This window comes from Neovison vison, chromosome 2, assembly GCF_020171115.1.
Source record: "Neovison vison isolate M4711 chromosome 2, ASM_NN_V1, whole genome shotgun sequence".
NCBI lineage: Eukaryota > Metazoa > Chordata > Mammalia > Carnivora > Mustelidae > Neogale > Neogale vison.
Window position 1 is genome coordinate 175,058,790 of NC_058092.1, and position 13,540 is coordinate 175,072,329.

Sequence of the window (13,540 nt, forward strand, 5' to 3'; positions counted from 1 at the left end):
GAGTCCTCAAATATCTGTCTATAGAAAGAAGCAAAAAAATTGGCCTGACCTCTCTAGAGGCATGTTTGAAGGATTAAATAAGACAAAAATGTAAAAGTACTTTGTAAAACTATAAATCACTACATACTATGTACAAATCTGTATAGCTATTGTAAGCCATTTGCTTTTCCCTTACATTAAAAACAGGATGGCTGTGACTCGGTATTAAAGAAAAGTGGGTGCAGGGTTCTTATAGCTCAAAATAAAACGGTTCTAAAATGGAAAATAGAAATTTTGATGTCACCATCTGAGACTCAGTGAAACTGGGCAGCATTCCATTTCTTAGTTGTTTTGTTATTAAAAAAAAAAAAAAGGCAGGCAGCAGAGCTATAAAAACTCTCAATATATTTGCAAATTGATTTTTCCAGAGCACACGTTCAGTCTCCTGGAATTTCAGGTGGTTTTCTTGGACTCATTTCCTCAGTTCACTTCAGGAAGGTAAATAATCACCCTGGAGAGTAACGTGAGGCTTACAGTCAAATCACTGTGCTCTCTCTCTGACGCGTGAAGTTTGCCTTAGGCTGGAGTTATTTTCATGTTCCTGTGACTTCTACCTGAATTTCTCTCTCCTTTGAGTGGGGGGCAAGTGAGCCAAAGCCCTGACAGCTTCTTTACAGGGTAGATTATTTGTCATTTGAAGGGCTCTTGTACATTTAGTGACCATGTTCTGTCTGTATTCGTTTACTCAGAAGGACCTAGAAGAACAGCACGGATGTATTTTTTGGGCATCATTTACTCATAGATATGGGCACACGTGGCTCTGGAAAAATGGCTCAGCGGGTGGGGGCTACCTTCCTGTTCTTTCCCAGCCAGCATCTGAGGTGGACTGATGCAGCTGATAAACTCTGAGGTGCATCCTGGAGCTGACTGAACTCTCTTCTAGATTCATTCCATGTGTCACTCACAAGGGCTTACGGGGACTAACTCAAGACCGCAGACTCGTGCTCCATGTTTTAGGCAGCTCCTGTGTATGTGTGTGTCTTGCCCCAGGCTGGGCTGTAAGGCATGAAGAAGTGGGTTCATTCCAGATACCGTGGCACTGATGCCGGGGGTCATTTCCTCCTCTCTCACCCTGCGTGAAAAGCAAGCCATGTCGATGGCTCCTGACTCAGCCTGCCTCTTACCATCCTCACAGCCCATGCCAGTCTCCACAAGAGCTTCGTATTTGGTTTTCTGCCCGTTCACTCCTGCCACCTCCAGTTCACTTCTCTGCTTGCTGCTAGAGCAAGTGATGCTGAACATACATTCAGTCACACACCCCCAACCCGAGACTTTGCACAACTTTCCTTCTGCCTTTAGTGACAGACCAGAATCCCCACAGAGAGGCTCAGGAGGCTTGAAAACTCCTGTCTCTCCTACCTCTGCAGACCCAAGGGCCAAACTCTCTGCCAGTGGTACTGACGGGTTGTCACGGCTCCTCCTTTTCGGTCCTCCCCTCCCCATCTAGCCTTTGCACAGTGCTGCTGTCTGCCTAGGTGGCCCCAGACACCGTCTAACTCCCTTCCACCCAGTCATGTCCCGAGCAGTCTTTTACACTGAGCTCAAACATCACCTTCTCAAGGGTACCCTCTCTGTCACCTCAGACCCTGTCAAGTCTCCCATCAACACGGTTGAGAGTGTTGGCTCTGGTGGAAAGTTGGTATCCTATTTCTGCCACTTTTTATCTATGTGACGTTGAGCAATTTTAGCCCTGTTTCCTCCCCTCTGACATGGGGCCATCTCTCCAAAAGAATTGGCTGTGAGAATTAAATAGCAGGATGGAATACTTGGAGGTGTAATATGTAGTAAATATTATTATTTCCAGAATGTTCCACAGTTCTTGGTGGTTGTCTCTGTGCCAGTAAATATGGATGTGACCAGTTAGGACTGGTTAATATTAAATCTCCACAACGTAAGCTCAGTGAGGGTAAGTACCACATGAATGTTGTTTACTAAGAGTTTCTCAGTACCTATGCAGAAAGCCTCATGAAAGGAAGTAAAATAAATCTTGGAGTGAATAAACACATGGTAAAGTTTTTTGAGAGGAGGGGCTAGGAATTTATCTGGGCCTGCAATATTAGGCACATGCCCTCACCCTAATCCTAAATCTGAGAAAAAAAAAAAAAAAAAAGATGTGGAATCTATATACACAATGGACTATTACTCATTCATAAAAAAGAATGTTTTAAGTCTTGTCATTTGCAACAACATGGAGCTAGAGAGTATTATGCTAAGCAAAATAAGCCAGAGAAACACAAAAACCATATGACTTTACTCATATGTGGAATCTAAGAAATAAAACAAATGAGCAAGTTAAAAAAAAAAAAAAAAAAAGAGAGAGTGAGAGAGAGAGAGGCAAACTGGAATCTATTTGTTCTTTTCATTTGGACCAACAGGATTGAGACAACTGTCATACGCAGCCCCCAAGAAATCATGCTACTTCACCTCACAGACTTAGGGAGAAGTTTTCAAATTTCTTTTCAAAGCTCCATCTGCTTTTTCACCCCAAGTTACCTTTACTAATTGTAACCATGTAGAAAATAACAGGACAATGTAAAACTTAGAAAACAATGTTAAGGAAAATACCCTCGTCTGTGAAGAAAAGTTCAGACAAATTCACACAAAGCATACCAAACATTTAACTTAAAAGAAAAATAGTAGTCCATTAACCTCCTATTTAATTTACTTTGGTTTATGTAAGATACACCAAGTAGTATATAGGGATCCTAGTCATTTTATTTAAATTTGGCAACCGCTCTATTTCACCAAAATTAAATTGTCAGATGTCATTGTGCTAAAATAGTGAAAGGCTCGATCTATACATATCTGAGAGCACATCTGTCAGAATTATTTGTTGCCAGAAGTTTTCCTGTTAGGTTGTAGAATGCTACCACATTGCACTCTAGGAGGAGACTCAAATGTCACTATTTACATTTGCTTCTGCAAACACCATTTACATTTAAATTCCTGACTAATTTGTGAGGAGGAAGTTTATGGACTGTGAACTGAGTTTTAGTGTGCATACGGATGTGTACATACATATAAAAACTTCAACAGCTTCACACTGGGTATTCAAAGCTGGAACTCAGTGAAAAAGAGAGGGAGAGGGGTGGGGAGATCTGAATCACTTATCCAGGGAAATGAGAGGTTTCACAGGAAGTTAAGGCCAACTGTTGCTGATAGGAGCACACCGATCGCCTTGACTAACCGTTTACTGTTATGAATGGCTCTTCTTTTCCACATGCCGGATTTCCTTCTTTGTTGTCTTCACCTTATAACCTTCTCCCTGCTGTAAAAAGGAATATACGCATTAAGATTTCATAGTAAAAGAGTTCTAGTTATAGAGCGGTTCCCATTCTGGTCCCTTGAGGCTGGATTAAGGTAAGTGAAACACAGTTGAAAGCACTTTGTCACCTCATGTCCCCAAATACACACAATCCATTTGGCTTAACCACACGGCTTAGCATCATGGAGGCAAGCTAGAGAGCGCGTCAGAATGAATACAGTAACAGAACTATGCTTCACAAGAACTCAATAGGTTAGTAATAAATAAAAGGTTAGTGATAATAAAAATAACAAACAGTAATAAACAAAATTTTTAAAAAGGTTAGTTTAAAAAAAATGAGTTGCCTGTTCACTTTTTGTAGTAATCATCACCAAAGCCCTCAAGGCACCCAAACTCCAATTCTAAAAAAAAAATTAGTAAATTATAATTTATTTCTCCTCAAGCCAACAGAATTTTAAGGGACCTGTTGTGTTGAGACTAAAATTCCTCAGGAAAGCACTAATCATGAACTAAACACCATGGAAATATTGCTGATCTGAGGAATTTTTTTTTTTTTTTTTTTTAAATCTGTGGAATCACCAACCCCCTCCTCTTACTCCAGATCAAGCAGGCATCCATTGTCCATAAAACAAGACCTCTCTTCACTGAGCACCAGGGACACTTTTCTCTGAGAGCAAAGTTGTACAGCTCCTCCACGTTCACCTGCTTTGTTACTGAAACGCAGTAGCCTTTCCACTTTTCTGAATTAGTCTTGAGAAATTTTCAGTTCACGTTTTCTTAAGTAAACACAGGCTATTGGAGTTCCTATTCTCTGAATGAAAGGGTTGTAATTATCGGAGAAAAGGAAAGAAAGGACAAGTAGCCAGAGATGTTTTGTCTGGGAGATGCAGACACATTTGCCAAGCTACACTGCCCAGTGGCGAGTTTAGTTCTTTCACTGGCTGCTGGAAATGGGCTATTATAAACCCAAAGAGGAGAACCTTCCTCAGGTTAAGATGAGGGAATTCCCATTTCCCTGTAGAACACACTGGAAAGGGAAAATGTATAGATTTGATGTAAGGATCTTGAATTGAGCTTTTGGCCAGTCTAACATTTAAATCCTGTACATTTTCTGGAAGTAAGTGCCCTCCATCCTCACCGCCGGCAGGGGTCAGGTAAGGCGGAGGCAGAGGCACTGGGGCTGGTGCTGAGAGAGGGTTTGTGTTTTATTTCTCTTACGTGCTTGAACCAGCACATTCTACCCTCCAAAAATGAACTTATCTCTGTGAAAACTCTAAAGACAGTAAAAAATATAGAATGTTAAGGAATGTTAAGAAAATAAGTCCTTTTCCTTCATCCTGATCAAATGCACAGGGTGTCAAAAGCAGCAAATGCTTCAAGCTGCCACACTGCAGAATCCAGCCTGTTAGCAGCACGTTCTAGAAAGTTCCCACAGCGTTTATCCTCTACTTTTCTTTGGCAGCCCCTCTTCATTACCATGGCATCATGCTTTCTCGCTTGTGGGAGAGCAATTCGTCTTATCACTTTCCGAGTGATCTGTGGGAAGCAATAGTGAGAAGCAGAGATTTTCCTGTTTTCTATTTTAAGAGGGGGCGCTACAGCAAACAAACAGTAGAAAATCTAAATTCCAAGAGAAGCATAAAATCCCAAGGATGATTACTTTTCTCGTGATGAGGTTGCCTTCTTCATCAGTAAATTGTTCTTCTGTGACAGATTCACCAGGAATGCTCTTTGCTTCCTCTCCCTAAAGGATGTGGCATAGAGATTAGCAGCGTACTAGATGGACAGACCTCCACACCACTCCATATACCACACACATGCTCTGTGGACTTTTAGGAAAAGAAAGTATAAATCCTACTTGCTACTCCTGGGTAAGGGGCAAAGGGGGGCTCCTCTGAAGGTTACTTAGTAGACAACAACATTCAAAGCACTAAACCTTAGGTATGTACAAGAAAGATGGTTAGCAGCCAACTCCAAGAAGGAAGAATGATAAAACACAGTTACACATGGATATACAAACCAAAAGGTTCATTTGTTGGAAAAAAAAAAAATAGCCAATGATTAGAGCTCTGATTAGATCATCTCATTTTGAGTACAGTGTCTCTTGGTTAGTCCTACCAAATCTCTCAAATAATTTTTGGGTTGCATTGTGCTTAATCTAAAATAAGATGGTCCCTTATTTGAGGTCTTATTTATTGCCCTTGTCAGGTTTTGTTTTCATTTAAAAATTCATCTACTAAGGGTAATATAGACATTTTTTTTACAAGCAAATTTCAGAGTACAGAGAAAACCTTTTTATTTTTCTTTAAAACTGAGCCTTTTGTGGGTCTTCAAATAAATGGGAATGACTCGGATGAAGTATGTAGTTTCTGACTACTATGTTCAAGGGGAGGGGTCTTACGTGATGATAGATCATCTAATCTCCATGGCTACAGACAAAGAATATATCAGTACTAAAGGAATTTAAGATGATGTTATCTTTCCGCTAGTGACAGCTAACTGATTTAGAAAGGGAAACTGTCAAAGATCTTCCTCTGGTGACTTTCAAAATATGGAATAAAGTCTTAACTCCCTATGGCAGGGGCCTATTTTCCAGCTTGGTAGATTTGAATGGTCCTTAATCTTTCCCTATTGGCTCTTATGATTGTATAAGAAAAACCACTCAGCCAAAGTAGGGCCGTATTTGCAATATATTACCTTCTTCACTGATATTCAACTTTCAGTTAGTGCCACATATAGTTTGGGAGAACAGGGACAAACAGTGCAGACCTGCTAGTCAGACTTCTTGCTGAAAGGGTGGCCTGGATAATGCTACAGAATCATGTTCTGCAGTTGTTCCCCTGCTGTTGTTTTAGGGAAAATGACGGATCCCAGAGACAACATTTCTGGGAGAGCCAGGATTCTAAGTCTTTCAGTGTCATTGGTCTAGAAAAGGTAGTAGTTCTGATAATTTTGTTAGCACTAGCCAGTGGTTAGAAAGTTCTGTGACTGTTTTATGTCACAGCCAGTAGAAAGGTGCACTGTCGTACAATGACAGAGTAAATAAAGACTAACACATTATCTTGTTTGGCTAACAAAATTCTGTTTACATTCTTTTCTTTTTACAAAGTGACTTTATAAGCTTAGAGATTGTGGGTCATGACTGGGTAAGACATGGACTCATTTTCCTCACTGTGGTATAGAAAAGTAAGACGTGGGATGCCCTGGTAGCTCAGTCGGCAGCACAGTTAAGAGGGTGAAGGGAACTGGAAAAATGTAGAGGTCTCATGCTTAAATGCACTAAAATCTGCAACAAGTTTTTATGGGAATGTTATTTATATTTACTGTGGTTGTGAAGAAAAAATTATTTTAAAAGTAAAGGGGCGGGGCGCCTGGGTGGCTCAGTGGGTTGGGCCGCTGCCTTCGGCTCAGGTCATGGTCTCAGGGTCCTGGGATCGAGTCCCATATCGGGCTCTCTGCTCGGCGGGGAGCCTGCTTCCTCCTCTCTCTCTCTGCCTACTTGTAATCTCTCTCTGTTGAATAAATAAATAAAATCTTAAAAAAAAAAAAAAAAAAAAAAAAAGTAAAGGGGCACCTGGGTAGCTCAGTGGGTTAAGCCTCTGCCTTCGCCTCAGGTCATGATCTCAGGGTCCTGGGATCGAGTCCTGCATTGGGCTCTCTGCTCAGCAGGGAGCCTGCTTCCCCCTCTGTCTCTGCCTGCCTCTCTGACTACTTGTGATCTCTCTTTCTCTGTCAAATAAATAAATAAAATCTTTTAAAAAAAATAAAAGTAAAGGCATAGGGGTGCCTGCTGGTTCAGTTAGTTAAGCGTCTGACTCTTGTTCTCAGCTCCGGTCTTAATCTCATGGGCGTGAGTTCAAGCCTCACACTGAGCTCCACACTGAGTGTGGCACCTACATTAAAACAAAACAAAACAAAACAAAAAAAAGTGAAGGCATAAAGACATCAGAAAAGCCAGTAAAAGGTCAAGAAATATTTCCTTCTAGTTTAAAAATGAATAAATGAGATATTTTTGAGCTAACTCGGGGAAATTTCCAGCTCTTTGCCTGTTAGCTAATTTGAGGACCCCAGGAAAATCCAGTAAAATAAGACCCTACTGGATATGTTATGAATGGACTCTTTAGTGGGGAATGATGCCAGTTAACTATTTGCATGGTTGCTAAGAGGAATGTGAAATAAGGTATATTTATAAACATACAGAATATGTGAAGAGTTTTGATTTATATTAATAGCCTTAGAAAAAAGCAAAGCCCTATTTATAAATAACAAGTCATATAAGTTGTTGAGATCTACTCTGGCATGTGGGGTATTTTCATGCTTCCTACTGAAAATTCATACTGTTTGTGTACAGTTAAAGATACCTCTCTTAATCGTCAGTGGCCATTTAAAAAAAAGATTTTTATTTATTTATTTGACAGAGAGAAAGAGAGCACAAGTAGGCAGAGAGAGAGGGAGGAGAAGGCTCTCTGCTGAGCAGGGAGCCTGATGCGGGACTTGATCCCAGGACTCTGGGATCATGACCTGAGATGAAGGCAGCCGCTTAACAGACTGAGCCGCCCAGGTGCCCTTCAGTGTCCATTAAATACAGTCAATAAGTGCTTTAATAAGACCAAAGTAAGTTGTGTGGTGATGTGAAAATTCACTAAACTGGGGGAGCAGATTAGTTAGGAGCTGAATAGATGAAGAGGGAAGACAGTAAGGAGTTAGGAAACATGTTCTAAAAAAATAATCCATCTTTAATTCTGTCAAATATATTAGAGACCAAGTGTTTCCAAGGGGAGGTCTTTTGGGGGCCTTTCTTTAATGACAGAAATGACCGAAAATAATCTCTAATTAGTTCCTAAAGTTCTAGAAAATAGTTTGTATTTTTAACTGAGCAAAATTTCCCCCCAGGTCTTGTTGATGACACTATTTTTGGCAATACTGCCCCCCCCTTTTCTTTCCTATTTCAAAGGAAAATTACAGCACATATGGTGTCACAGTAGCATTCTGGTGGCCACCTTAATGAGAACTCGCTGTTCTTCCCTTTGGACCTCTGCTGGAAGCATTTCATTTCATAATTTTTATTCCTCTGTCCTTGAATAAAAGGAGGGAATAACAGCACGAGATGTACCAATTTGCTCTGATGTTTATAACATTAGGACTTAAACTTTCCCCCCAAATGGGATGGATATCACAGTTGTGACATATATAACTTAGCAGGTTATTAAGCAGTATGTGATGGTGTAACCCATTTTTATATTCTGAGAAACCCATTTGCTGGGGATGTGTGTGCATATGCATGCACAGAGCGTATACATACATTTTATACACGTACCAATACATGTACATAAAAATAATCTGAAACTCATAAACAGTGGTTACCGCTGGGAAATGGAATGAGTAGATCAAACTTTATATGCTTTTGATTGCTTAATTTGGGGAAAACATATATGTAAACTCTTAATTCAAAAGTTAGTAAAAAATGTTCAGAAGTAGAAATAAATACAGTTGAACTATATAATAATAATTCAGTTATTTGAATCTTACCAAACTCCCTAATAGTTTGGTTGAGAGTTAGTTTTTCCTTTTGTAATCACTGACTTTGCTAAGCAAATGCTATATAAAAAAGCTCATAGGACTAGTTAATTTACTAGTTACTAATTAAAATGCTTCTAAGCATTTGAAACCATTGTGATTTTTCAAATTATAGAAATAAATGGATGTGCTTATAATATCTAAAAATCCCCCAACTGGAAGAGTTTGTTCACTTGACTCATTCCTTAGGGACTTGAAAATAGTCAATGTAAAAAAAAGAGTCAATGTAAAAAAAAAAAAAAAAAAAGTAAATTTTATGTAATGTAAAAAAAATGTAAAAAATAGGCAGTGTAAAAAAAAAACAAAAAAAAAATAATGAACTTGACAAGTGGATATATAATTAAAGAAAAAACTATTAAATTTTACTTATACTCCGTCAGTTGTACAAACTGAATGGCTAAGACAGATGGGCCATGACTTGCAGTCATGAGACCCTGAGCACATCCCCTACTGGTGTGGACACTGCAGCCCAAGATAGTTGGGGGAGGGAAGGAACAGCCCCAAAGTAGTTTTCAACTCTGAGAGCCTATATGCTAGAGGGATGACTACGGCAAACAGTATAAACATGCTGGTCCAGCCCAAGGCTGGACAACCTCCATAAACAAGGCCAAATTCTTAGCATTCCAGTCCCATCAGATAATTTTCAGGAGAGGCAGCCCATGGCTGCCCTGTTCCATGCCACTGGATATATTTAAATGGCCAAGTGCCTAATTTGGTCTAGGAAAAGTTATTCCTTTATAATTTGTTCCAGAAGAGAAGGAAGGTAGCGTTGAGGGAAAGGCAGGTAGAAGACAGTACTCTGGAAGGCTAGAGGTCAGGTTTTGAGGTTCCACACTACTTGCTGCTCTCGTGTCTGGTTTTGGGTAAGCCAGCTGTTCTCCAGTCCCTTGGTTTTTGTCATCTCAGAAAAGAAGTGATTTTAGTATCAATGATCCCTTTCCATTGTAACATTCTCCTTCTATGTTTTTGGTAGAGGCGGTTCCCATGTCACAAGTACCGTATACTACAGTACTTTCAAGCTCTTTTAACATTAGAAAGATACCAACACATAGACTGAAGAGAAAAGCAGCAGAAGTGTGATCCTTTCCAAAAGCCACAAATATCTTACAGAAAAATAATAACCAGATTCTTATGTATGTGATTTGTAACGATTTTTTATCATACCTATAGCCTTCAATTCTAATTATAGCTACTTTTTCTAGCTTTTTGTTTCTCCAAGTTTGTTTGATTCTATCGTTTATACAGCACTCTCCTCACTTAAAAACCCATGCTCTGATCATTCCATTCAACCTCCCTAAAATTACACCAACTTCAAAATTACACCACTTCAAAAAGTGGGGGATTTGGGGAGAACAGACTCCTCTGTTTTATGAAGCCATCATAATATAATTTTGTCTTTTAAACTTAAGCTCTTAATAAAAATGTTTATATATTTCACATAATTATCTATTAGGTTCAAATATATAAATAACACATTCTGATAAAATTACTTAAAAGCTAACTTGCTAATAATGCACATGTAGAATTCTAGAAGACCAAGAGAAATAACCCTCATTGATTTGGTGGGTTTTGTGTTTTTATTGTTTTGTTTTTGTATTCTTCAGAGTAAAACTTCTTTATCCTCTTCCTCTCTCTCTCTCTCTTTTTTTTTTTTTTTTTTTTTTTGCAGGATTATTTTCTTCTGCCCTATATAGAGAAGATTCAGCTTTTATAATGAGCAGCTTTTACAAGGAATGCGGTAGATTTGGATGCAACGTGAGTATGACGCATGCTAGGCATAAAAGGCAAGTCATAAGATGATATCGTCTGATGCACTTTTTCGGATGTTTCACTTTAAAATACCATTTCTTAAAGACCTTGATTCTGGAAAGGGCAAAGCCTGCCTGAGCAAAGAGTATAGCTTTACCTCCTTCAGAAAACCTGTATTAAGTATTTCTTTCCCCTAATCCCAGCAAATGTGTGGGAAGTGACTATGAGGATTTTATAAGCAGGGTGAATAATTGCAAATATGCTGGATACCAGTAAGTAATTTGGCTTGCCTAGATGGAATGGTCAAAGAAGCGATTCATGCATTTTTTTTTTTTTAAATGTTAAAGCTGTCTAGTGATTGATTTGGGGATGGTTTAAGATTTAGACAAGGACTTACTTTCTTCTCTAATGCTTCCAGAGCCTGAGAAAACCTACACTAGAGCAAATTTGGCAGATTTTCTGCTCTTCTTTCATCTGATCTACGTGAAACGTACAAACAGCGGGATTAAGAAATTTTAGCTGCCTAAGCCGACTTTTCCACTCTCTAGGGGGTCTCCTGACACTTTGGAAAGGGATGATGAATCTGATAAATGCTTTTCAACAGGTATTTATCTTCCTTTCCTTCTCTCCAGAGCTGTCCACCAAGGAGCCTCAAGTTACTTGGACCATGTTCAAAGGCCCGTGTGTTGAAAATGGCTTCCAGGTTTCTGCAGTCAGTTATTCTAACATCAAGAAACCTTTCTCTAAAGACAGTAATGAAGACAAGCAGCAGACTGTGAAAAGCACTGGGCTGGACCTGACCAGGCATACAAAGTCAGGGCTTCCAAACACCTTCATGGGGGAAATGAAGGTTTATTCATTGCATTCAACTGTGCTGCAATGGGGGGAATAATATTTTTCACTTCCAGTAAAAAATGGTTCTTATACTTAAAAATACAGCCTGATTTTCTGTATATTAGTCAAGTTAAAGTCTTTCAGAAGGTTTTGTCTGATTTTGTTTTTGTCACCGATATCCATGCCAGGCTATAACTCCAAATTCTCAGCTAATGAATGGTAATAAAGAACTGATTTTTACTCAAGATCTGTTCAGGCAGTAGGAATTTGAGACTGAAGAGGGGGCCTTTTCATTATTTCATTGTCCTTCTCCATCTGACCTCATACCTCACTGTGGCCTCTGACGTTTCCACTGAACATTGCATTTCATACGAACTGTTCTCTCACCAAGATAAAATCTTTGTTCACATACAACGCTTTTTCAGGGAAAACAGGATACAAATGCCAAGAATTCTTAGACAAAATTACAGCTGCCACAAGTCAGACACAGGCCTAGACAGGACACTCACTACCATGCTACATGACCCTTTCCTCTTGGTGGTGGTTCTTACAAGCTTTCAAATGTGCAAATAAACATATAGAGAACTGCTTAGTTAAGTTATCAAGCATGCTGAATTTTCAAGACCGAAAGGAAGGACCTTCTAATCCCAGAGCAATGCCCCATCACGATCTGGCTACAGGATACCTTTATAATCAAACGCCGGCGAATAACGCGGGTAGTGACTCTCCGTTCTTCCTCTGAGCTCGAATCACTCTCACTGTCTTTCAAGTCCTGATAAATGCATTTTTTAGTATAATTTTACCATCACATTTAAAATAAAGACATTCTGAGAAGGGAAATCAAAAAAGAATTACTTTCACTCGCTGGTTTTCTCTGCTAAGAACATCACGGTATATATTTGTGAGAATCTTAAAAAAAAAGAATGTAAGTGTAAGAATATTTTGAGCAGGACCCTAAATGAAATGACTCTGTATATGTATGCATATATGTGTGTATATATTTAATTACATTGATCTTTATGTGCACATATATAGTAAAGATCAATGTAATTACATTAATTAAAAATAACTATGAGACATTTTGGTATCAGAAACTACATGCTACTCATTATTAGTTTGAAGAAACATTAATATTCATTTAAAATTTGTTTTAAATCTCTACACATTTGACCTGAATGGCCATGCTTCACTTGATTGACAGAAACAGGTATAGGATTTCTGATTTTTATGAAATTAAAGAATTGACATGAGTAGAATTTGTCATGTATATTTTTATCAGGAGATTTTTAGTAGCATAATTTTCTCCTAACACACAATAGGTGCTCAGTAAGAGTTTATGCAAATGAATGAAGGAATAATGTAAAACAGGTAAAAACTTGGAGTTTTATTTTAAGGATCTGATACGAAATGAGGACAGAGAAAACATCTGACAGACAAGAAGATGGTTTAGACAAGAATACAGGAAGTACACAAAATTTTAATTTTTGGACAGTAAGGATGAGACAAAGGAAAAACTACCACACAGTTCACAACTCAAAGGGACAAATATCTCTGGCTTCTTCTTAACTGTCATGGTGAAGACTATTTACTGAATGATTTTATCTCTAAATTTTAATGGTGGAATTCTGAAAATAGTTCTGGTATTTTATTTTCTAAATTTGGTAGTTGCCCCAAATCTGAGAGTCCCAGAGATAGAAACTGCAGTTCATATGCATTGGAAAAATCACTGGCAGTGTCGGTAAAAATAGGGAGGAATAAAAATTGTTACAGGAGGTACAAGTATTGGCTAAAGTGATTATGAAATGTTGTCAAATATAATAAAGTAGGTTACTTTTCACCCAAGTTACACTTAACAAATACTTCAAAATATAATATCAACCTTAATTATGTAAGAAATTTCACCTGAACAAAACACCCTACAGAATGATATGGTATTAAAAGGGAAGAGTTTTCAAGTTTCTTATTTCATGCAAAGATATTGGCTATTAAGTTCCCTCATACTGTTAAAATGTTTTGAAAAGATCATAAAATTCAGAAAACGTACAGTGATCCCAGTGCTTGAAAGTAGGCACTGAA

The 13,540-nt window shown here is 38.6% G+C and overlaps 1 protein-coding gene and 1 long non-coding RNA gene across 31 annotated transcripts in view; one reads left to right on the forward strand and one right to left on the reverse strand.

Annotated features, from left to right (window-relative positions):
* The window catches only part of LOC122900700, a 62,585-nt gene extending 50,725 nt beyond the window's left edge, over window positions 1–11,860 (forward strand). The window contains exon 3 of the long non-coding RNA XR_006383303.1: window positions 10,551–11,860. This is a non-coding gene — a long non-coding RNA (uncharacterized LOC122900700). The remainder of the gene's footprint in view (window positions 1–10,550) is intronic.
* ANK3 (ankyrin 3) overlaps window positions 1–13,540 on the reverse strand; it is a 667,998-nt gene that overhangs the window by 9,179 nt on the left and 645,279 nt on the right. For 24 of the 30 annotated variants that reach the window (XM_044239560.1, XM_044239564.1, XM_044239568.1 and 21 more), the window contains 3 exons: window positions 12,150–12,236; window positions 4,965–5,048; window positions 3,314–4,840 (listed from right to left, as the gene is read on the reverse strand). In XM_044239560.1, the coding sequence (XP_044095495.1) occupies window positions 4,646–4,840; window positions 4,965–5,048; window positions 12,150–12,236 (366 nt within the window). In that variant the 3' untranslated portion in view covers window positions 3,314–4,645. The other 6 variants (XM_044239585.1, XM_044239586.1, XM_044239577.1 and 3 more) reach the window with 4 other exon arrangements.